Source organism: Rhinoraja longicauda, chromosome 15 (assembly GCF_053455715.1).
Source record: "Rhinoraja longicauda isolate Sanriku21f chromosome 15, sRhiLon1.1, whole genome shotgun sequence".
In the NCBI taxonomy this organism is placed as follows: domain Eukaryota; kingdom Metazoa; phylum Chordata; class Chondrichthyes; order Rajiformes; family Arhynchobatidae; genus Rhinoraja; species Rhinoraja longicauda.
The window spans coordinates 1,818,581-1,844,874 of NC_135967.1; the positions used below are offsets into that span (position 1 = coordinate 1,818,581).

The 26,294-nt window shown below is 46.0% G+C and overlaps 1 protein-coding gene across 3 annotated transcripts in view; it reads left to right on the forward strand.

The window, feature by feature from the left end:
• Positions 1–26,294, forward strand: part of col4a5 (collagen, type IV, alpha 5 (Alport syndrome)) — a 272,955-nt gene that overhangs the window by 153,629 nt on the left and 93,032 nt on the right. For all 3 annotated transcript variants that reach the window (XM_078412094.1, XM_078412097.1, XM_078412096.1), the window contains exons 27-32: positions 4,289–4,457; positions 13,863–13,955; positions 17,012–17,116; positions 20,267–20,364; positions 21,761–21,911; positions 25,069–25,182. In XM_078412094.1, the coding sequence (XP_078268220.1) occupies positions 4,289–4,457; positions 13,863–13,955; positions 17,012–17,116; positions 20,267–20,364; positions 21,761–21,911; positions 25,069–25,182 (730 nt within the window). The remainder of the gene's footprint in view (positions 1–4,288; positions 4,458–13,862; positions 13,956–17,011; positions 17,117–20,266; positions 20,365–21,760; positions 21,912–25,068; positions 25,183–26,294) is intronic.

Below are 26,294 nucleotides of genomic sequence, written 5' to 3' on the forward strand. Positions count from 1 at the left end.
CCTTCAGTCTGGAGGAGAGTTGTAAGAATGATTCCTGGGTTATATTATCTCAAATTAGGGCAGCACAGTGATGCAGCTGATATAGCTGCTGCCTCACAGCACCAGGGACCTAGGTTTGCTCCTAGGTCCTGGAATGGGTTGCAGCTAATGTGTTGCATGATGTCTTTTTCAACTACTTGGTTCTGAACCCCCAAAAAAGGGAGTTTGTAGAGTGCCTCCGAGATGGATTCTTAGAGCAGCTTGTACTGGAGCCTACCAGAGAGAAGGCAATTCTGGATTTAGTGTTGTCCAATGAACCAGATTTAATAAGGGAACTAGATGCAGGAAAAATGTTCCCAATGTTGGGGGAGTCCAGAACCAGGGGCCACAGTTTAAGAATAAAGAGGAGGCCATTTAAAACTGAGGTGTGAAGAAACTTTTTCACCCAGAGAGTTGTGAATTTGTGGAATTCTTTGCTACAGAGGGCAGTGGAGGCCAATTCACTGGATGAATTTAAGAGAGTTAAGGGCCTGTCCGAGTTACGCAATTTTTCATGATCAGACATGATCACAATGAATAGCGATGCTGGCTTGAAGGACCAAATGGCCTCCTCCTGCACCTATTTTCTATGTTTCCCAACATACTGGGGGAATTTGCAGTGGCCGTGCTGCACGGTGGCGCAGCGGTAGAGTTGCTGATTTAAAGCGCTTGCAACGCCAGAGACCCGGGTTCGATCCTGACTACGGGTGCTGTCTGTACGGAGTTTGTACGTTCTCCCTGTGACCTGCGTGGGTTTTCTCCGAGATCTTTGGTTTGCTCCCACATTCCAAAGACGTGCAGGTTTGTAGGTTAATTGGCTTGGTTCACTGGTGTGTGTTGGGTAATGTTAATGTGTGGGGATTGCTGGTTAGTGTGGACTCGTTGGGCCAAAGGGCCTGTTTCCACATGGTACAGTATTTCTAAACAAAAACTAAAATGCCGACTAACATACAAACCTGCACACCCTTGGGATGGGGGAGGAAACCAGCGGAAATACAGACAGCAACCAAGGTCAGGATCGGACCCAGATCTCTGGCACTGCGAGGCAACAGCTCCACCAGCTTTATGTCAAACGTTGTAGCAGCCTCTACACTTAGGAACACATTTACTAAATGGTGTTACTTTAAATGGTTAACACAACTTTTAATAGGAAACAGATTTGTATCGGTGAGTGATCGCTGGTCAATTAACTCAACACTCTGGCAGTTGTCAAACACATCGTAACCGCCAGGAGCATTAGCGAATGCTTCAGATCGAGTTGCCTGATCTCTGCCTTGCCTGGGTGCAGCACACAGTGCACGCAGAAGCGAAAACAGGAGACTGAATAGCTTATTAATTTGACGGGCCACATAGATTTGTTCTGAATAAAATTTTGCAGCAGCTACTGATAAATTGTAATTTCAGGAAGTCACAAGAGACCAATGATTAGAAACATGCGCCCAGAAATTAATTTGAGTAATTCTGCTTTTTTCAACATTATGTAATTGAAACTATTTTTAAATTGTTAACTATTTTAATTGAAACTATTTTAATTTTTTTAATCTGATTATGATAAATTCTGGGTCATTTCATACGATTTCGAAAATTCCTGTTTTGTGTCACTCCTGTAATGCTGATTTGATGGTTGAAACTGGGCTGCTTATGATGATTCAGGTCCTGTGAAACATTATTTTGGATCTCGGATAGGGTTGCCAACTTCCTCACTCCCAAATAAGGGACAAGGTGACGTCACCGCCCCGCGCCCCACGTGATCTCACCCAGCCAGCGGCCACATGCTCTGTCTCTCCCAATGGAGGCCGCCCGGGCCGGGATGCGGGTTGCTACATAGCCTTCTTAGACGGCGCCCAGGCCTACACTGTCCGGGATTGCTGCGGCCCCTGGGCTACAGTCCTACTGTGTCCGGGCCTACAGTGTCCGGGCCTACAGGCCATATCCCTGTGCTCAGGCCTACTGTGTCCGGGCCTACAGTGTCTGGGCATAGAGTGTCCGGGCCTAGAGTGTCCTGGCCTAGAGTGTCCGGGCCTAGAGTGTCCGGGCCTAGAGTGTCCGGGCCTAGAGTGTCCGGGCCTACAGTGTCCGGGCCTCTGGCACCCCCCGGGCCCAATATGGGACAAGGGCGGTCCCGTACGGGACAAACCAATTTAGCCCAAAATACGGGATGTCCCGGCTAATACGGGACAGTTGGCAACCCTAATCTCGGACCATATTGTTTTGAGCTGCTTCCCACAGAGCACTTCCAAGACAATATAGTCTTATTTCAAAGGCAGCGATCTGGGAGACCTGCATGTCCCAGTTACATCCGCCACTTGTTAGCCACAGCCAAAGGCTTCCTCCAACCCTCACCCCCACCTCCCTGCAATCTCCAGCCTTTCCAGACCCTGGGATTTCTTCCTTTCAGACCCCACAATTTGGGGTGACAAGGTGGCGTTGCTGCCTTACAGCGCTTCCAGCGCCAGAAACCGGGGTTCGATCCCGACTGCGGGTGCTGTCTGTACGGAGTTTGTACGTTCTCCCTGTGACCTGCTTGGGTTTTCTCCAAGATCTTCAGTTTCCTCCCACACTCCAAACACGTACAGGTTTGTAGGTTACCTGACTTGGTATAAATGTAAATTGTCCCTAGTGTGTGTAGGATAGTGTTAATGTGCGGGGATCGCTGGCTGGCACGGACTCGGTGGGCTGAAGGGCATGTTTCTGCTCTGTATCTCAAAACTAAACAAAAAATAAAATTCAACATGGACCCTGTAATTTCCCTCACCTCAAGACAATCTCCATGTTTCCAATCTCACACTCTTCTCCTGACAAGTTCCAATTGTACTTTCTACTCATCCCAGAACCTATCCTCTAACAATAGGCATGACAGCAAACAATGTTCCCTCCCCCACACCCCAGTCAGAATCATCTGCTGTCAGACACAAAAAGCTGGAGTAACTCAGCAGGACAGGCAGCATTTCTGGAGAGAAGGAATGGGTGATGTTTCGGGTCGAGACCCTTTGTCAGACTGATTTAAACCAGTATCTGCAGTTTTTCCTGCACACCTGCTGCCAGGTTCCTGAGCACATCCCGCCACCTCCTCTTGCACCAAATGCCGAGATGCCTGTACTACCCAGCCACAGATGTGATGGGCCTATGTACAGCCTCCTGAGCCCTGCCTCAGGAGAGGAGCTGCAGATGATATCTTCTGTCAGTGTACAATGCTAACACTCTCGTGCTTTGATTGCATCCCCACCTCATCAAAGCTGTTGAAGCACAAACATTAGGGTGCAGTAAAAAAAAACAGAGTCACGGACTTGTCTCACCATGGCCACTCCCTCTTCTCCGCTCTCCCATCTGGCAAGCGGTACAGAAGTGTGAAAACGCACACCTCCAGATTCAGGAACAGTTTATTCCCAGTTGTTACCAGGCAACTGAACCATCCTACCACCAACTAGAGAACAGTCTGAACTACTATCTACCTCACTGGAGACCCTCGGATTATCTTTAATTGGACTTTACTGGACCTTGCACTAAATATTATTCCTTCATCATGTATCTGTACACTGTGAATGACTCAATTGTAATCATGTACAGTCTTTCCGCTGACTGGTTAGCACGCAACAATAGTTTATCACTCTACAAGTGACAATAAACTAAACTAAAAAAACTAAACAGAAACTAAAATTAACCGAAGAAGGGTCTCGACCCGAAACGTCACTGTTTCCTTCTCTCCAGAGATGCTGCCTGAGTTACTCCAGCTTTTTGTGTGTGTCTTCGGTTTAAACCAGCATCTGCAGTTCCTTCTTACACTAATATTCAATTTTATTTTGAGCATTTTTCAGGATCCGGGTGTTGCTGGATTAGAAACATAGAAAATAGGTGCAGGAGGAGGCCATTTGGCCCTTCGAGCCAGCACCGCCATTCATTGTGATCATGGCTGATCATCCACAATCAGTAACCCGTGCCTGCCTTCTCCCCATATCCCTTGATTCCGCTAGCCCCTGGAGCTCTATCTAACTCTCTTTTAAATTCATCCAGTGAATTGGCCTCCACTGCCTTCATGGTTTTTTACTTGATTGTAAACCTTGGAAAGGAGTGCTTAGTTTACAGTAAGTGTAATTATCGTTTGTCTCGCGACTTTCAACATGAATGTCAGATCTAACTGGATTGGGGAGAAATATATGAAAGAAAATGTTTCAATGGAGCCTTTTTATTTTAAACATTTCAGCTTGTTGGCTTTAGCAAAGCCATCTTTCTACCCCACATTAACTCCAGGGCCTTTGGAATCTCTTTTCAGGGAGGTTTAACCTTCAAAGGAGAGAGAGGTCCACCAGGTGATCCAGGTCCAATGGGATTCCCAGGAGTGAAGGGGCCATCTGGACCACCGGGCTTTGGCCCACCTGGGTATTCAGGCCCTAAAGGCATGCAAGGTGTTTCAGGACGCCCGGGAGTACCTGGAGCCCCAGGTATGTTCGTGCATTCGTCATGCTTTGTCCTTTTTCTCTGGCTGATTAAATTGGTGCATGATGGGACCCTTGTGACAATTTTATATTTTTGGCTGAACTCATAGAATCATAAAATCGGAAGCAATTTGGCCCATCTAGTTCATGCCCAAAAAGTTATTTCATAGAGTCATAGAGTCATATAGCATGAAAACAGGCCCTTCAGCCCAACTTGCCCACACTGGCCAACATGTCCCAGCTACACTAGTCCCAACTGTCTGCATTTGGTCCATATCCCTCCAAACCTGTCCTACCCATGTACCTGTCCAACTGTTTCTTAAACATTGGGATAGTCCCAGCCTCAACTACCTCCTCTGGCAGCTTGTTCCTTACACCCACCACCCTTTGTGTGAAAAGGTTACCCCTCGGATTCCTGTTAAATCTTTTCCCCTTCACCTTGAACCTTTGTGCTCTGATCCTCGATTCCCCTGCTCTGGGCAAGAGACTCTGTGCATCTACTCAATCTATTTCCTCTCATGATTTTAAACACCTCTATAAGATCAGCCCACATCCTCCTGTGCTCCAGGGAATAGAGACCCAGCCTACTCAACCTCTCCCTATAGCTCACACCCTCTAGTCCTAGCAACATCCTCGCAAATCTTCTCTGTACCCTTTCCAGCTTGACAACATCTTTCCTATAACATGGTGCCCAGAACTGAACACAATATTCTAAATGCGGCATCACCAACGTCTTATACAACAGCAACATGACCTCCCAACTTCTATTCTCAATACTTTGACTGATGATGGCCAAAGTGCCAAAAGCCTATTTGACCACGCTATCTACTTGCGACTCGACCTTCAAGGAACTATGTACCTGCACTCCTAGGTTCCTCTGCTCTATAACACTCCCCAGAGTCCTACCATTCATTGTATAGTTCCTGCCCATGTTAGACTTCCCAAAATGCAACACCTCACACTTCTCTGTATTAAATTCCATCAACCATTCCTCCGCCCACCTGGCCAATCGATCCAGATCCTGCTGCAATCGTTCACAACCATCTTCACTATCTGTAAAACCACTCACTTTTGTATCATCAGCAAACTTGCTAATCTTGCCCTGTGTGTTCTCATCCAAATCATTGGTGTAGATGACAAACAGTAATGGGCCCAGCACCGAACCCTGAGGCCCACCACTAGTCACAGGCCTCCAGTCTGAGAGGCAACCTTCCACCATCCCCCTCTGCTTCCTTCCATGGAGCTGATTTTCTATCCATGATGAATTTTGATTCCCAGCTGTCAGGTGATTGCAGGTTGAATAACCATCGCCCACCACTCACTCTCTCAGGCACTGTTCTGTATCACCATCGACTTGCAATCCCCAGTCTTCCCTCTGATACTTTGCCTTAAATATTTGCTCCCATGTATTGACCACTGTCGTTTCTTCCTTTTCACCCCAACGATGTCCCTCACACTTTTGATTACATTTCTTGTAGCTTACCATTCTGATAAAAGATGACCCATGCCTACTCGATTATTAAACTTTCCCATTGCTGGCAACATCTCGTGAACATTCTCTGACAGCCTGCTGGTGGCAATCATAAGCTCATAAGTTGTTGGAGCAGAATTAGGCCATTCGTTCTATCAAGTCTACTCCGCCATTCAATCATGGCTGATCGATCGTTTCCTCTCAGCCCCATTCTTCTGCCTTCTCCCCATAACCCTTAACACCCTTACTAATCAAGAACCTATCAATCTCCACCTTAAAAATATCCATTAACGGCCTCCACCGCCTTCTGTGGCAATGAATTCCACAGACTCACCGCCCTCTTAACCAAATAAATTCCTCCTAATCTCCTTTCTAAAGTTACGTTCTTTTATTCTGAGGTTAATGCCTCTAGTCCTAGACTCTCCCACTAGTGGAAACATCCTCTCCACATCCATTCTATCCAGGCCTTTGACCATTTGTATTGTGCTCTTCCTGTGATTTGATGAGAAATGTATGCAGTGTTCTTACAAATGTCTAATTCCAGCAACCTCTCTCCTATCTTATATTCAATGTCTTAGCTGATACATCAGAATATTCCATACTCATTGAAAAATAGAAAATAGGTGCAGGATGAGGCCATGTGGCCCTTCGAGCCAGCACCGCCCTTCATTGTGATCATCCACAATCAGCCTGCCTTCTCCCCATATCCCTTGATTCCACTAGCCGCTAGAGCTCTACCTTACTCTCTTTTAAATTCATCCAGTGAATTGGCCTCCACTGCCTTCTGTAGCAGATAAGCCCACAAATTCACAACTGTCTGGGTGAAAACATTTTTTCTCACCTGTTTTAAATGGCCTCCTCTTTATTCTTAGACTGTGGCCCCTGGTTCTGGACTCCCTCAATATTGGGACCATTTTTCCTGCATCTGGCTTGTCCAGTCCTTTCATAATTTTATACGTCTCTGTAAGATTCCCTCTCATCCTTCTAAACTCCAATGAATACAAGCCCAGTCTTTCCAACGTTTCCTCATATGACAGTCCCGCCATCCCAGGGATTAACCTCATGAACCTACGCTGCACTGCCTCAATAGTAAGGATGTCCTTCCTCAAATTAGGAGACCAAAACTGCACACAATAGCCCAGATGTGGTCTAACCAGGGCCCTATACAACTGCAGAAGGACCTCTTTACTCCTGTACTCAAATCCTCTCATTTTGAAGACTCCTTCTGAACCATACCTGCCCTACTCTGCTGTGTGATTGTGTATTCAGAACTCCTTCTGTTCCTGTACACTTCTGCAACTTGTATTTTCTTTGCCTTCGGCTGCATCTGAGACAGTGTTCTTCGGATAAAATTAAATGAAACCTAATACTTTTGCAGATTAAATTAATTTGTGCCCATTGTTCATTACCAACCCTACCTACCTTAACACAGCAACCAACAAGATGATCTCTGAAAAGGATTACGGTTCTGCACAAGACTTTATCCTCCATACAAAAACATCTACAATTATTACATTGGATTTTGGTACCTTCTGACTTTGGCAGTGCCCAAAGAGGTGGAGATTAGATTTAGGAAAGGGGAAATTTGATGCTCCCACATTTCTTTTTAACTAACCACAAATGATTTCCGCCCTGGTGCCTTCTGTAAACTTGTTGAAGTTGTTCTTGAAAAGTGAACCTATTCATAATTGCAGCATTGGACTCCAGTCATTTGTAATTAGATTTCATCTAATCCACCACATGAAAGAACAGGTGGCTTCAATTGCAATGTCAGAAATCTGGCCACAAATCTTCCACGCAGTGAACTCCCCCACATAATGTAAAGATGACCAGAAATTCTGTGTTCGTAATGAATTTAATAATAATGTTGACAATGTCACAAGGGTCAATTCTGTTTTGTTTTTTTGGTGAGTTATTTTACATCCAATAAACACAAGCTATTGAGGCAGTGCAGCGTAGGTTCAATAGATAATAGACAATAGGTGCAGGAGTAGGAGTAGGCCTTCGAGTCAGCACCACCATTCAATGTGATCATGGCTAATCATTCTCAATTAGTACCCCGTTCCTGCCTTCTCCCCATACCCCCTGATTCCGCTAACCTTAAGAGCTCTATCTAGCTCTCTCTTGAATGCATTCAGAGAACTGGCCTCCACTGCCTTCTGAGGCAGAGAATTCCACAGATTTACAACTCTGACTGAAAAAGTTTTTCCTCACCTCAGTTCTAAATGGCCTACCCCTTATTCTTAAACTGTGGCCCCTGGTTCTGGACTCCCCCAACATTGGGAACATGTTTCCTGCCTCTAACGTGTCCAAACCTTTAATAATCTTATATGTTTCGATAGGATCCCCTCTCATCCTTCTAAATTCCAGTGCATATAAGCCTAGTCGCTCCAGTCTTTCAATATACGACAATCCCGCCATTCCGGGAATCAACCTAGTAAACCTATGCTGCATGCCCTCAATAGCAAGAATATCCTGCCTCAAATTTGGAGACCAAAACTGCACACAGTACTCCAGGTGCGGTCTCACTAGGGCTCTGTACAACTGCAGAAGGACCTCTTTGCTCCTATACTCAACTCCTCTTGTTATGAAGACCAACATTCCATTGGCTTTCTTCACTGCCTGCTGTACCTGCATGCTACCTTTCAGTGACTGATGCACTAGGACACCCAGATCTCGTTCACGAGGATGATCCCTGGGATGGCGGGACTGTCATATGAGGAAAGGTTGGAAAGACTGGGCTTGTATTCACTGGAGTTTAGAAGGATGAGAGGGGATCTTACAGAAACAGATACAATTATGAAAGGACTGGACAAGCTAGATGCAGGAAAAATGGTCCCAATGTTGGGGGAGTCCGGAACCAGGGCCCACAGTGTAAGAATAAAGGGGAGGCCATTTAAAACTGAGGTGAGACATTTTTTTCACACAGAGAGTTGTGTAAATTTGTGGAATTCTCTGCCACAGAAGGCAGTGGAGGCCAATTCACTGGATAAATTTAAAAGAGAGTTAGATAGAGCTCGAGGGGCTAACGGAATCAAGGGATATGGGGAGAAGGCAGGCACGGGTTACTGATTGAGGATGATCAGCCATGATCACAATGATTGGCGGTGCTGGCTCGAAGGGCCAAATGGCCTCCTCCTGCACCTATTTTCTATGTTTCTATGTTTCTAAGCACACAGGCCTTGTGCTAAGTACCTGATATGGAAACAAGCTCTCTGGAAATTTGTTAGTGCTTCTGCAGACCCCCGTCTAGATGAGGATTTTCAACCATGTGAAACGTCCGTACAACAGCACTGAGTGTAGATTTCTGTGTCTGATTGCCTGGAGGGGGGCTCTGTTCCCTATCCTCTTCCTCAGAAGCATGGGTTGCTACTGATTGAGCCACAGGCATCATATTTGGGAAGAGAAAGACATTTGATAGCTTGGACCTGCTCATGAAGATGAGCGAGGCCGGGCAAAAAGCAGTCTGATTGAGATGCTTTAAAGGTGCATGCTCACTTCAATTTTGCCCTAACGTGGGCATGTATACTTTGAGTATTAGTGGAATGTTGCAGCATTGGGACTTACTGCTTTAGCGATGCTGCAGAGTCATGCAGCATAGAAGCACGCTCTTTGGCCCTCTCTGTCTATGCTGGCCTTCAAATACAAATCTATAATAATCCCTTTTCCCAGCATTGAGCCCATAATGCAAATTAGAGGAACAGCACCCCATGTTTAGCTTGGGCAGCTTACAACCCAGTCGTATGAATATTGATTTCTCTAACTTCAAATAACCATTGCATTCCCTCTCTCTCCGTCCCTCCGCCACCCTAGTCATCCGACTAGTTTCACCATCATCCTGCTCCCTAGTCATCCCACTCATTTCACCATAGTCCTGCTTACTTTCACAGTTTGCATCCACTTGTTATCATCTTCTCCATAGCCAACAATGGATCATTGTGGGCTCTGCCTTTCCTTGATTATCTGGCTGGCTTTAGACAATAGACAATAGGTGCAGGAGGAGGCCATTCGGTCCTTCGAGCCAGCACCGCCATTCAATGTGATCATGGCTGATCATTCTCAATCAGTACCCCGTTCCTGCCTTCTCCCCATACCCCCTGACTCCGCTATCCTTAAGAGCTCTATCCAGCTCTCTCTTGAATGCATTCAGAGAATTGGCCTCCACTGCCCTCTGAGGCAGAGAATTCCACAGATTCACAACTCTCTGACTGAAAAAGTTTTTCCTCATCTCAGTTCTAAATGGCCTACCCCTTATTCTTAAACTGTGGCCCCTTGTTCTGGACTCCCCCAACATTGGGAACATGTTTCCTGCCTCGGTTTGGTTTCCTGCTTTGGTTTGTTCTTTTCATCCATTCATTCATTTATTCTTTGTACCTCTTCATACCTCTAGTTTCCTTCTCCCCTGTTTCTCAGTCTGAAGAAGGGACTCGACCCGAAATGTCACCTATTCCTTTTTTCCAGAGATGCTGCCTGACCTGCTGAGTTTATCCAGAATTTTTTGTCGACCTTTTATACCACGTTGTTACAAGTACCGATCTAAGTACCATTCTAAGATCGCCTCCCTCTGCCACATTCTCAGGCAACATATGCCACACTTCAACTACCCTCGAGGTGAAGAAAGTCTTCCTCAAATTCCGTGTAAATCAACCGCCCATTTCCCACTAGTGGATGCCCTCTGCCCAACAAAGGGGTAACACTCTCCACTCTTTATCCTTACTATGCCCCTCATCATTTTATGGACCTCAATTAGTGTACCTTGGTCTTCTCAGCTCAAAGGCAAATAAACCCAGCTTATCCTGTCTCTCCTCATATCTGAAATGATCCATCTCAACATCCTGGTGCATCTCGTCTGCCTAGGGTTGTCAACTGTCCCATATTAGCCGGGACATCCCGTATATTGGGCCAAATTTGTTTGTCCCCTACGGGACCACCCTTGTCCCGTATTAGGCCCAGGGGGCACTGTAGGCCCAGACATTGTAGGCCGGGGGGCTGCTGTAGGGCCGGACAGTGTAGGCCCGGGGGCCGCTGTAGGCCAGGACAGTGTAGGCTAACGGAGTGTGTTCGGGGTTCAGGGCCGACTATGTTCGCCTAACGGAGGTTGCCTAGCAACCCGCCTCCCGGCCCGGGCGGACGCCATTGTTAGAGCGGGAGCACGTGGCCGCTGGCAGGGTGAGGTCAGGTGACGTCACCTTTTGTCCCATATTAGGCATAGAAAGTTGGCAACCCTACCTCTGCCCCCTCGCCAGTGCAAGTGACATCTGTCCCATGATGTGGTGACCAGAACTGCACAAAGCACTCCAGCTGTGACCTACATCTGGATGGGTCTCCATCCAGAGAAGCTGCCTGGCCTGCTAAGCTGCTCCAGCATTTTGTGTCTATCTTTTGTGATGTATACAGTTGTACATAACTTTCCTGCTCATATTCTATGCTCCAGCAAGCCAACTATTCCATGTGCATTCTTAACCACCCGATCTAACTCTGCTGCTGCCTTCATGTACGCTACTCTGTTCCATAATCCTTCCTGGAGATGTGTGTATCCTTGACGTATTGTTACTCCTCAACAGGCCACAATTTTACAGGACTAAATTCCATTTGCCATATCTCTGCCAACTCTGCAAAGCCATTCTCACTGCCCTTCTCACCTTCACATTTTAAGTTTAATAGTGTAGATAACAAACTGCAGAAGTCCTACCACTTATCCCCACAACACATCACTGGTAGACTCAAGGAACCACAAATGCTAGTTTACAAAAAAGACACAACGCTCTGGAGTGACTCAGGCAGCAACTCTGGAGAACATAGATGGATGATGTTTCAGGGCGGGATCCTTCTTCGAACTCTGGTTACTGGTCTCAAGCTGTCAATTGCCAAAACAACCCTCAACAATCCTCCTCAGCCCTCTGTCTGTGTACAATTCTGTGTACAATTTGTTAGGTTCCATTGACTGTAATTCTCCAGACTAGTCTCCCATGTGAGACTTTGTCGAAGACCCATTTTAATGTCCATATATAGACCACAACAACTGCACCACCCACATCAACATCTGATCATAAGTGATTGCAGATGAAATGCATTTAAGACCTTACCCACCTCTGCTGCATCCTCATGGAGAGTGCCACTTTGATTTCTAATGGGCTCCAATGTTTTAAATAGATACTAAATACTGGAGCAACTCAGCGGGTCAGGCAGCATCTCTGAAGAAAATAGATAGGTGATGTTTTGGGTTGTGTCTCCAGAGATGCTGCCTGACCCATTGAGTTACTCAAGCACTTTGTGCCTATCTTTGGAACAAACCAGCATCTGCAGTTCCTTTTTATTACAGGCTTCCTATTCTTTCCCTGGTTGTCCTCTTGTCATGAATATAGTTATAAAATACTTTGGGATTTTCTGTAATCTTGCCCACCAATGTCCTCTCATGCCCACTCCTCAACCTGTAAATTACTTAGCTCTGGACACGTTCCATACCACTGTGGAGTCTCTCATGTTTTCAGTTCTTTAAACCTGCCATAAAGCATTTTTAGTTTCTTTATCCAACTCTTAATGTCCCTTGAGGGACTAGATGGCCGTGAATTTTCACTGCTTTATTTTTCCATGCCTTCCACTAGAAACCTGTAAACTTATTGCAAGTAACTGATTCCAGTCAGCTTTTGCTTTTTATATTGTAATCAGCCTTTACACCGATGACAGACGCAAAATGCTGGAGTAACTCAGCGGGTCAGGCAGCATCTCTGGATAGAAGGAATGGGTGATGTTTTGGGTCGAGACCTTTCTTCAGTCTAACTCAGACTGGGACATCTCTGAAATGTTCTCCAACTGACAATCCCTCTGTCAGTTCCTGGCAGTTCAGTTTAGTTTATTATCACCTGTACCGAGGTACAGTGAAAAGTTTTTGTTGCGTGCTAACCAGTCAGCACAAAGATAATACATGATTGCAATCAATCGATTTACAGCGTATTGATACATGATAACATTTAGTGTAAGGTAAAGCCAGCAAAGTCTGATCAAGGATAGTCCGAGGGTCATCAAAAAGCTAGATAGTAGTTCAGGACTGCTCTCTGGTTGTGGTAGGATGATTTTCAGTTGGCTGATAACAGCTGGGAAGAAACTGTCCCCGAATCTGGTGGTGAAATCGCCAGGTTAGGCAAACAGAGGGATTGTCAGTTGGAGAACATTTCAGAGATGTTCCAGTCTGAGTTAGACTGAAGAAGGGTCTCGACCCAAAATGTCACCCATTCCTTCTATCCAGAGATGCTGCCTGCCCCGCTGAGTTACTCCAACATTTTGCGTCTGTCATTTTATGTTGGTTTTATAGTGCAGGTCCTCCCTGGGTTCCAGCAGGGTTCCGTTCATGTGAACTGTTTGTACTCACAATCTGACATTAGATATGAAAAATGGCAGATAAATCCAGGGGTGAGAGCTCATGGAAACCTCAGCATGAATGAAGCTGGCAAGGGCAGCACGGTGGCGCAGCGGTAGAGTTGCTGCCTTACAGCGAATGCAGCGCCGGAGACCCGGGTTTCATCCCGACTACGGGTGCTGTCTGTACGGAGTTTGTACGTTCTCCCCGTGACCTGCATGGGTTTTCTCCGAGATCTTTGGTTTCCTCCCACAGGTGTGTAGGTTAATTGGCTTGGTAAATGTAAAAAATGTCCCTAGTGGGTGTGGGATAGTGTTAGTGTGCAGGGATCGCTGGTCGGCGCGGACCCGGTGGGCCGAAAGGGCCTGTTTCCACGCTGTATCTCTAAACAAAATGAAGAATTTTGAAGTTAAAATTAATTGCAAAAAACCGAAACAAAATATTCACTTCAACAATATTGAGGTACGCCATTAAGTGCGTAACATTTAAGGTGATATTATAGATGTTCTGATGAGATTACTTTATTTTTGAATGTAGAGTTATTTACTATCAACATTCATTAACTCTCTCCTTTTCTCTCCAGGTCCTAAAGGCAGATCAGGTCACACAGTACCGGAACCAGGCCCACCTGGTCCTCCAGGGTCCCCAGGTGCACTTGGCCTAATTGGTCTTCCAGGTAAGGTGCTGACATCTCTGACGTGCATTTCCTGTGATGAATTAAGTCGGTGGCTACGAGCGCGTGCTTTTGCAAGATGAATGAGCTGGAATAGTGCTGTGTTAAGGAACCATGACCTCGTTAGACCAATACATTTCAGAGCTCCTCACTTCGATTGATAGTTATAAAATATAGAATGAGCTCAATGATCTAAATCCTTTTACAAGGACGAGATGGTCAGTCTTCACTCCAAAGACAGAGCTGGATAGAGCTCTTAAGGATAGCGGAGTGAGGGGGTATGGGGAGAAGGCAGGAACGGGGTACTGATTGAGAGTGATCAGCCATGATCGCATTGAATGGCGGTGCTGGCTCGAAGGGCTGAGTGGCCTACTCCTGCACCTATTGTCTATTGTCTATTGTCTAGGTTAATTGGCTTGGTAAATGTGTAATGCGTAAATTGTCCCTAGTGGGTATAGGATAATGTTAATGTGCGGGGATCGCTAGTCGGCGCGGAACCCGGTGGGCCTAAAGGGCCTGTTTCCGCTCAGTATCTCTAAACAAGGACGAGATGGTCAGTCAACAGAACCTCATTCTCCTGCTTTCCTGGACCATGTTTACTTCTCTTGTCATGCAAACTATCTACTTCTGGAATGCTTTGCATAAAGACACCTCACCTGTCTGAAAAGGACAAATTTGAACAGAGGTGGCTTCAGGTGCATCGGACCATGGTCAAGGAAATGCTTCAGTGGCAAATCCTCTAACCTTGGCAGCTTGGCGTGAATACAAGCCAGGATAAGACTTTGTCAGACTTCACCAGAAATTGAGCGTTCCAATACAACTTACCACTGGAGGTCTTTGTTAAATGTGAAAGTGGATTCATGGCGAAGTACACACACATAGGAGGAGCCAGCGCTGCCGTCGCAGCTGCGGCTTGCCTGCAGTCCGTCTGTCTTTTGTGTTTTTTGTTGTTTTTGTCTGAATTGTAGTTTTAATATGATGTAGTGTTGTATGTTATGTTTTGGGGGGGGGTGGGAAGGAACGGGAACTGTAACATTATCTCTCCCGAACGGAGACGTGACCTTTGTTTCTGTGTCGTGTCTCCGTTCCCGTTGCGGCCTACCATCGGCCATGCACCTGGGACCACCTGGGGCTCTGGTTCGTAGAGCCCGCGGCCCGGACTCACCACCTGCGGCGCTGGCTGCCTGCGAATGCTGCGGGAGCAGCTGCGATTCGTCTCCGGAGGCTCCGGCGCGGGCCGCGGGGACGTCGGAAGCCCGCAGGCCCCTGGATGGGGGCCGACATCGGGAGCTCCGGCAGCGGCAGAGGCAACGTGTTCGCCCGCCCCGAATCGCGGGGCTTGGGTCGGCCCGCCACGGACCTTTCACCGTCCGGCGCGGCCTGAAATAGGCTGTGGACCTTTCACCGCCCAGCGGGGGCTTCAATATCGGGAGCCCCGACCGCCCCGACGTGGCAACTCCAACAGCCTGACCGCGGGACAAGACGGCAGGGGAGAGAAAAAGACATTTTTGGCCTTCCATCACAGTGAGGAGGGACTGGAGGAGACTCACTGTGATGGATGTTTCTTTTTGTTTGGTGTTAGTTGTGATTGTATGTGTTATTGCATTTTTATTGATTAATCTTATTGGTCTTATTGTTTAACTGCGGGTAATGTTTCATTTTACTACACATTTATGTGTATGTAACAAATAAACGACTATTGACTATTGAGCAAGTGTTGGGTTGAACGTGACGAAAGGTAAACTGCTCTCCGTCATTCAACCCCCTGTGTGTATAGAGTCATAGAGTCATAGAGTGATACAGTGTGGAAACAGGTCCTTCAGCCCAACTCGCCCACACCGGCCAACAATGTCCCAGCTACCCTAGTCCCACTTGCCTGCGCTTGGTCTATAATCCTCCAAACCTGTCCTATCCATGTACCTGTCCAACTGTTTCTTAAATAATCCCATTTACCAGCACTTGGTCCATAGCCTACAATCCAAGTGCGTTTCAAAATACTTCCTCAGTGCTGTGAGGATACCTGTCTATGCTACTTTCACAGCTAGAGGGATCCAGGCTGCAACCACATTTTGGATGGAAAAAAATCATCCTGAGATCCTCTCTAAACTGACCGGCCGGCACCTTAAACAGACTGGTCTCAGATACCTTTGATGTGGGAGAAAGTTGTGTATTGTCTATCCTATCTGTGTTTCGCACAATTTTGTACACCTCTAACAGATCACCTTCACACTCTCACCTCAATGGAATGAAAACCCAGCCTCTCCAGTCTCTCCTCGTAATTAAAACATTCCACCCTATAATTGAAACATTCTGGTGAATCTTCTCTGTTTGTTTGGAGATGACTAAGGCGGTGCCACAAATGCCTTTATTTAATTGAATGCTACTGAAAGAACAGTGAACATGTACAGCAGGTCTGCTTATAAAACCATGTGGAGATGGAGCTGTGTTCAGCTGTGTTCTTTCCCCTGTTTAAATCACTCACTGCTCAAGCTTAGACTCAAAGGAGAATGGCTTGTTCATGGTGAGAAAATGGGATCATTCCAGTAACACCCACTATCTTGAGGAGATAGAATAATTGAGGGTTTAATTGGGTTTGAGGTAGGGCCAATGTAGATGTGTTTACCAGGGTGGTCACGGTGGCGCAGCGGTAGAGTTGCTGCCTTACAGCGAATGCAGCGCTGGAGACCCGGGTTCGATCCTGACTGCGGGTGCTGTCTGTACGGACTTTGTACGTTCTCCCCGTGACCTGCATGGGTTTTCTTCGAGATCTTCGGTTTCCTCCCACACTCCAAAGGCGTACAGTTTTATGTCGGTTAATTGGCTTGCTATATGTGTACATTGTCCCTAGTGTGTGTAGGATAGTGTTCGGGAATCGCTAGTCGGCACAGACTCAGTGGGCCAAAGGGCCTGTTTCTGCGCTGAATAACTAAACTAAACTGTGGTACACCTGCATCCTTGAAGAGAGGTTTATGGCTGTGCCCATCAATCACACTCTGGAATAGCTACAGCTGGCATCCTACTGTTTGAAGTAACATATTAATTTTGCCTTTGTTCTCTAGGTGATTCAGGTCACCCTGGGCGACCAAGTTTACCAGGTCTCCAGGGCCCAAAAGGTGACCCAGGAGCGCCGGGCATTGGATTTCCTGGGGCAACAGGTGCTAAAGGTACGTTTGTTTTCATTAACGTGTTTTTTTAAATTGCAGTAGTTCAAAACAAAAGCTTTATTTTTATATACTGTACCATCTTGTGAAGCTCCAGCATCCCAGAACACTCTGTGATAATTGCATATAACTACTGTGTGTGTACATCTGAGCTCATTGGATTATCAGATAAGTAATGGTAATTGTTTAGAATTGGTTGAAGGAGAAATATTAAGTTTGTGAATAGTTAGGGATATTTAACACCTGACTGAGCACAGGAATAGGCAAAATGAGTTTTAAATTCATTGACTCTAGAATTCATTGATGGCTCACTTGGTTTTTTGATATGGCATGGTGGCGCAGTGGTACAGCTGCTGCCTTACAGCGCCAGAGACCCCAGTTCGATCCCGACTACGGGTGCTGTTCGTACAGAGTTTGTACGTTCTCCTCGTGACCTGCGAGGGTTTTCTCCAGTTTCCACCCACACTCCAAAGATGCACAGGAGGGCAAGCAGATGTGGCTGTGGTAGCAAAGATGCACAGGTTTGTAGGTTAATTGGCTTTGGTCAAATTGTAAATTGTCCCTCATGTGTGCAGGAGAGTGTTAGTATGCAGGGATCGATGGTTGGCGCGGGCTTGGTGGGCCAAAGGGCCTGTTTCTGTGCTGTATCTCTAAACTAAACTAAACATGAAATAACCACAGAAAATGTTAGGCAACCTGGCTGTACAAATTCTTCATCAGAAGCATGCCAATTGTAATGATCATAATAAATAGGATTAGAACTAGGCCATAGTTCCCCAGTGCTCCTTCATTCAATAAGACCTTGGCTCGTCTTATTTTGGTCTCTTACAGTTGAATTACAGTTGAATTCCCAATAATGTTAAACTCTATTTCAGCCTTGAACGTATTCAATGAAGTGACCTTCCCACCTCCCTGGGCTAAAGAATTCCATGGATTCATGATCCTCGAGGGGCGAGTAATTCCTCTCCCAGAGAGTTGTGAATTTGTGGAATTCTCTGTCACAGAAGACAGTGGAGGCCAATTCACTGGATGAATCTAAAAGAGAGTTAGATAGAGCTCTAGGGGCTAGCGGAATCAAGGGATATGGGGAGAAGGCAGGCACAGGTTACTGATTGTGGATGATCAGCCATGATCACAATGAATAGCAGTGCTGGCTCGAAGGGCCAAATGGCTTTGTCCTGCACCTATTTTCAGTGTTTCTATGTATCTCATTCTTTGTAAGATGTCCCTTTAGTTCTAGACTTCCCACCAAAAGAAACATCCTCACACATTCTCCCCTGTGGGCCACTTCAACGACATATATATTTCACCGTGGGTATTTCTTATTCTGTGCAAGTTTCTCAGTCCATTTCATAGCAGGCAGCAATTTAATGCATTCTCCCTGAACTGCCTGTGATGCACGTATATTGTTCCTAAATTAAAGAGACCAAAATTGATGTAGTACTCCATCTGATGTAGTCCCAGTGAGCTGTCACGAGATTTACCTACTTTATTCCTTCAGCGAGCAATTATTATGGCACATGATATGTTGGCCTTCTAGGCTAGAAGTTTTGAGGACAAGAGCAAAGACGTTGTGCCAATTTTACAATGCCTTGGTGAGATCACACTTGTATTATTGGATGGTTTAATCTCCTTCTCCAACATAATATATACTTGCCACAGATGGAATGCAGTGAAGGATTAACATTTAAAAAAACCTGAAAGAATGGCATACAGATTGCTCTGTAAAACAGCATGAACCTGATGGGGCAAGTGCCCTCCTACTGTGCTGCAAGGGAATATGGTACCTGCGTTCCTGAAGTTGAGTCCGTTTTAGCGTTGCCTAGGCCTCGAATGTTGCATTCATTATTGAGATAAATAGCTGAAAATCAGGAATTTATTAACGCTTTCTGAGGCAGAAGGTTGTGGGGCATTTTGTGCTTCAGTGACTTGATGCTCAAACATCAGAGATATTTTGGGAGCAATAATAACCCAAGGTGCTGTCTGCTGTCTCCTGTGGGTATAATGGTCCTCACAACACTATTCCAAACAGGATTAAACGAGGATTTTATCTCCTTTCTCATAACATCTGATCCTGAATAACTATGGGTCCTGGAGCCACTTTCAGCTACCTGTAGGTAATCATTTTCCAGCAATTCATTGGCACATGCTGGCGATGCAATGGTTAAATTACTGAACCAATACTCCAGAGGCCTGGGCGGACAACCTGACAAGAGAGTTCAAATTTCACCATGGTGGATGTGCAGTTTAAATTCAATTAATGTTCTGGAATTCAAGAACAAAAAATAACCTCCAGAAGTAATGATAATACTGCTGGATTGTCATTAAAATCCTTTGGTTTACTGGTGTCCTACTCTGAAGTATAAGTGTCAATTTGACCTCATGAAGAACCTTTGGATGTTTGTTACCATATTAAAGGCAGTATATAAATGAAAGTATTGGTGAGACCACACCTGGAGTATTGCGTACAGTTTTGGTCTCCTAATCTGAGGAAAGACATTCTTGCCATAGAGGGAGTACAGAGAAGGTTCACCAGATTGATTCCTGGGATGGCAGGACTTTCATATGAAGAAAGACTGGATAGACTCGGCTTGTACTCGCTGGAATTTAGAAGATTGAGGGGGGATCTTATAGAGACTTACAAAATTCTTAAGGAGTTGGACAGGCTAGATGCAGGAAGATTGTTCCCAATGTTGGGGAAGTCCAGAACAAGGGGTCACAGTTTAAGGATAAGGGGGAAGTCTTTTAGGACCGAGATGAGAAAGTTTTTTTTCACACAGAGAGTGGTGAGTCTGTGGAATTCTCTGCCATAGAAGGTAGTTGAGGCCAGTTCATTGGCTATATTTAAGAGGGAGTTAGATGTGGCCCTTGTGGCTAAAGGGATCAGGGGGTATGGAGAGAAGGCAGGTACGGGATACTGAGTTGGATGATCAGCCATGATCATATTGAATGGCAGTGCAGGCTCGAAGGGCCGAATGGCCTACTCCTGCACCTATTTTCTATGTTTCTATGAAGTTGATGTTACTGTTAAAGTGCAGACTGCTACGGTGTGTAGCTTGTGGCCTGCAGTTTGGATGGAGCTGGCTCTCTAAAACATCAGCCGCAGTGTTGAAGTTAATTGACCGGTTGTGTTGTCCATTTAACCTCTCGCAGGATTGCCAGGAACGCTGGGTGTACCGGGCTCTCCGGGAAATTCAGGAAGACCAGGCCGCGACGGGACACCGGGCCAATCGGGCTTCCCAGGGACAAAGGTGAGTGTTGACTGCTTCAGATAACATCTGACTTGCTGAAGCCAATGTAGTCTCCTGACCTGCCAGTGCTGGTGTTAAGCAGTGATTCCACTGAAACAAATGTGTTTATTATCAAATGGTCTGCAGTAGCAAAGCTATGAGTTTTAGAATGGTCACAGTTTCCAGATCCACGACAGAAACGTTGACCAACATAAAATAATTTCTTAATACATTAATGTAGAAATTATGCACTCTATCACATTCAGAGTACCCACACCCCATTCACCACTCCACCCTACCTCTCATGACTTGAATGAATGAATGAATGAATATAAACATAGAAATTAGGTGCAGGAGGAGGCAATTTGAACGGCGGTGCTGCCTTCAAGCCAGCACCGCCATTCATTGTGATCATGGCTGATCATCCACAATCAGTAACCCATGCCTACCTTCTCCCCATATCCCTTGATTCCACTAGCCCCTAGAGCTCTATCTAACTCTCTTTTAAATTCATCCAGTGAATTGGCCTCCACTGCCCTCTGTGGCAGAGAATTACACAAATTCACAACTCTCTGGGTGAATTTTTTTTTCTCACCTCAGTTTTAAATGGTCTCCCCTTTATTCTTAGACTGTGGCCCCTGGTTCTGGACTTTCCTAACATTGGGAACATTTTTCCTGCATCTAGCTTGTCCAGTCCTTTCATAATTTTACACGTCTCCATAAGATCCCCTCTCATCCTTCTAAACTCCAGGAATACAAAGATACTTCATTGTCACATGTGATAAATGACAGTGAAATTCTTTGTTTTGCACACCAAGGTATGCAAAGAGTCACCACATGGAGGGCGCCAACAATGTTACAGAGTGTCCCACGCCAGGTCCCCCTTTGTTCCTTCCCCCCCCCCCCCCCCCATGGCGGTTCTTCCAGATCCACGACAGAAACATTGAGGACCAACATATAAATAATTTCTTCATTCATTGAGATGGAGAACGCGCTCTTTCACATGCAGTGCGCCCACACCCCACTCACCACTCCACACTACCTCTCATGACTTGAGTTCAAGGACTAATAGTGTGGGGATTGGTTCTCGAGCTTTTGTTGGCAATGCCCAAGTGGACCTAGTGATGCTGAACACATATATTGAAGATCCTGGGGCACACGGTGGCTGGCGGCAGCGATTCGATGATCTTTTATCATGTGTCAGTAGACAATTACGATGTGCACACCCCAGTCCCATTGACAAGGCCCCATCCCTGCACCTCTCTCTAATTCTACCCCCACTCACAGTCCTGAATATTGAGCAAGGCTTGTGGTGTATTGTGTTTGCAGATAATTGCTTATGTTTCGACAATGTTATAATCAAACATAACTAGTGACTGTAGTGAGCAACCTCGTGACTAATTCCACTTGTGCCCAGGGTGATCCAGGCTTTGGAATTACAGGATCACCAGGTACTCCTGGTTCTCGGGGGAACGATGGGCAGCCGGGACCCAAAGGTGATTTGGGATTCTCGGGATCACCAGGTCAACCAGGCCGCCCAGGCGCAGATGGCACATTAGGATCTAAAGGTATGTCTGAAGTGCGGCAAGAACCTAATTTGGCATTGTGGATATTAGTAAAGGCGACATGAAGACTATGCAAAGATATACAGTCGGTCTTTCTCTGATCAATTGGAATAACCCTGCACACTAACTTTACATTTGCCTGAAGTGGTGTTTTGCTTCAAGGCAGGTCTGGTGAGTTCCAATATCCCACACTGAAGGGAGGTGGGACTGACTCATGAATATTTATATTGTGGTTTTAATTCCAAATCACCGACCAAAAGGACCTTTTTCTTTCCCAGTTTGTTTTCCACTCAACATTCATTATCCCTCAACTGGAAAACAGGCGAGGCAAAGAGTCCAGCACTGACTCAGGCTCCAACCCAAGACCCTTCAGCCTTCTTTGTGAGGTGTTAATAGCCATGTGTGTGACACCAAAGATAGACACTAAAAGCTGGAGTAACAGCGGGTCAGGAAGCATCTCTGGAGAGAAGGAATGGGTGACGTTTTGGGTCGAAACCTTCTTCAGACTTGTGAAGTCAATATGTTCCACCATGATCCATGATATAAATGCCAAGGAATTTGAGCAATGTTCCCATTTGCACAGCCCAGCACTGTGAGAATTGTACCTATCTCACATCCATGTTCACCGATGAAATGATCCAAAACAATCGGCTCACTCAACATATAAGATGCATAAGGATAAACGTGTTACAATGGTCTGCCTGATTCCACTTCTGTGTCCATTAGTATACTGTCGGCTCAATAGTGGCATGTAGTACCTAGCCAGCAGGTTGATGGAATAAATACCCATGACAGACCAGGATAACTGGTGAAGTTTGCAGCCACAGGTGGCTGTGGTTACCATCATAGTATTGCCTTGCTGTGTGAACTTGTTTAGTACTTCAGTGCCTTCTACTCATCAGTTATTCACAGCATAGTGGTGGAGGATTTCTGTATCGGATGCTGGTTTAAATCGAAGATAGACACAAAATGCTGGAGTAACTCAGCGGGTCAGGAAGCATCTCTGGAGAGAAGGAATGGGTGACATTTTGGGTCGAGACCCTTCTTCAGACTGAGAGTCAGGGGAGAGGGAAATGAGAGATATAGATGGTGATATAGAGAGATTAAAGAAATGAATGAAAGATATGCAAAAAGTAACGATGATAAAGAAAACAGGCCATTGTTAGCTGTGGGCTAGGTGAAAACGAGTTACAGACAATGAGACTCAACAAGACCACTGTGAAACTAGTACAATGATTTTTCTGTATCGCAGCTATTGCAATTTTAATTGGGACATGTTCCATGAGGGGGAGGTCTTCCAGGCGAGATTCCCTGATGCTGGTGGTAATTGTGGCTCCACAGAGCATTGCTCTGCCTCTCCCAAGTGTATTCTGCCTGAAGCGGCTGAAGAAGAGGGTTGGCTTCCATCCTGCACTACTGACCCTCTGGCCACTTGTACAAACCTCTCTCCACATGGCTCAGAGTCTCCTGCTGGGTGCACACAATATCACCATCCAAGTGGTATCCATGATAACTTTAATGCAGTGAGTCCAGGGCCCTCTGCCTTTGTTTCTCTTGCTTGCCGTCCTTTCCAAAAGTAGCCTATTGAAGGACTGGCCTGATAAAAACACATGAGATTTGTGGATCCAGTGGAGCATGATTGCTTTATTCTTCCTCTACCCAAGCTGCTCGGACCTATCACTGTGGATCCAAGAGCAAATCCAGAGAGATGGAGTACCCTCCACAACGACTCACCTGCTGATGTCCTCAAAGCTCCTCTGTCCTCTGCATGGTCCAACTGTGGCCCGTGCTGCTTGCCAGGGGCGTGATGGAGTACTCCTCACCTGCACCCAGCGAGTTCAGCCGCAGCACCACTTAATGGTCTGGACACCATCCAGGATAAGCCAGCCAGCTGCTGGAACGGCATCCCATTCACCATCCTGAACATCCACTCCTCCTCTCGGTAACACAGTAAGGCAGCACACTCTACCCTCAGCAAGATGCAAGGTCACAACTCACCTTTTATTGTGTAGGACGGAGCTGCAGATGCTGGTTTACATCCAAGAAAGACTCAAAAACCTGGAGTAACTCAGCGGGTCAGACAGCATCCCTGGAGAAAAGGAATAGGTGACGTTTCTGGTTGTGACCCTTCTTCAGACTCGAAGAGTCTTTTTTGCATATCTTTCATTTATTTGTTCTATTTCTCTCATTTCCCTTTCCCCTGACTCTCACTGAAGAAGGGTCTCGACCCGAAACGTCACCTATTCCTTTTCTCCAGAAATGCTGTCTGACCCGTTAAGTTACTCCAGCTTTTTGTGTCTGGCTTCAGCTGTTATTGCTGCCCATTTGTCACCATGAATCTTCCTTTATCTTCTGCGCTCTGGGATTATCTTCTCTATAAAATGTAACAATTTAGATTTGGCAATTTACAACGGGAAATGAATATTGGCCGAACCAGATATAATCCAGATCACAAAGTGCTGGAGTAACTCAGGCTGCATCTTGTGTCTTTTTTTGTACGAGATACCCTCTGTCCCATTAAATTAGTTTAGTTTAGAGATACAGCGTGGAAACAGGCCCTTCGGCCCACCGAGTCTGCGCTGACCAGCCATCCCCACACATTAACACTACCCTACACACACTAGGGACTATTTACAACTTTTCCAAGCCAATTAACCTCTTTGGAGTGTGGGAGGAAACCGGAGCACCCAGAGAAAACCTACACAGGCTTACAGACATTACCCATAGTCAGAATGGTATCCGGGTCAATGGTGTTGTAAGGCAGCAACTACCGCTGCGCCACCGTGCTGCAGAATTACTCCAGCACTTTGTGTCCTTTTGTGTAAACTAACATCTGCAGTTCCATGTATCTATATCCAGATAAGATATAAGAATAAAAATAATTTGCCCAAGAAGATCAAAAAAATCATCCTGGGTAGGATATTCTATCAGCACAAGTTAATGGTGTCACACTTTACACTAGATGTATCAGCTGTGCGCATCCAAACTTCAAAGAAATTACCTCATTCAAAGAGAAAATTGTCAATTGTTGTCTGCTTAAGTGAGCGGGGGCTAATAAAGTTGTCAGATCAGTGGGAGAAGGCATGATGCCAGTATAATAACACAGGCATGTTTGCAGGATGTAAGACAATGCTCTGTAACCTCTACATCTCCTCCTCAGGCGATCCAGGTTTCAGTGGCCCTCCGGGAACTCCTGGTCCACCAGGCCTACCTGGAAGGAAAGATCCAGGACACCCAGGCCCACAAGGCCCTCCTGGGTTGTCGGGGCAACCAGGTAAGATTACCATCGTGGGGTCAGCCCGGTCTGAATACCTGACATCATCATAGAGTCATAGTGTGATACAGTGTGGAAACAGGCCCTTCGGCCCAACTCGCCCACACCGGCCAACAATGTCCCAGCAACCCTAGTTCCACTAGCCTGCGCTTGGTCCATAACCCTTCAAACCTGTCCTATCCATGTACCTGTCCAACTGTTTCTTAAATGATGGGATAGTCCCAGCCTCAACTACCTCCTCCGGCAGCTTGTTCGATACACCCACCACCCTCTGTGTGAAAATGGTACCGCTCGGATTCCTATTAAATCTTTTCCCCTTTACCTTGAACCTATGTCCTCTGATCCTCGATTCCCCTGCTCTGGGTAAAATACTCTGTGCATCTACCCGATCTATTCCTCTCATGATTTTGTACACCTCTATAAGATCACCCCTCATCCTCCTACGCTCCATGGAATAGAGACCCAGCCTACTCAACCTCTCCCTATAGCTCACACCCTCTAGTCCTGGCAACATCCTCGTAAATCATCATCGGTTCAATTAGTTGACTGCTTGCCAATGATTTCCTTGGGTGTCACCAGCCATTTCCTGACACAAATTCCACTCAAAAGTCCCATTTAAATGCATAAAGTCCAAAGGAAACGTGAATAATGGAGAACTCGATTGCTGCAATGGAGAATTCTTTGAGGCACAAAATGCAAAAGAAAATTGCAGATATTGGAAATCTTAAATAAAAATAGAAAATGCTGGAAATACACAGCCGATCAGGCAGCATCGATGGAGTTAGCATTTCAACTCAATGACCTTTGCACAGAACTAAACAATAGTTCGGACTCCACACATATTTTAAGTTATTGAGAAAGGGAAGGTGGTGCAGAGAACAGAAGAAATGTGTGAGCATGGTGGAACCCAAGAGCACTGAATGGCACATGTGGTGATGTCTGGGTCTTTAACACCCCTCTCTCTGTACCTCTTGCTGGACGTGACTCCACCCAAAACACCAGGCCATTGTCTCCCAGGCTGTCACAGATGACATTTCCAGTGAAGATCTTCCTTTGACAGCCCCCAGAATCACTGTCCTCAGCCATTTCTAACCCTTCTCTTTGTCAACTTC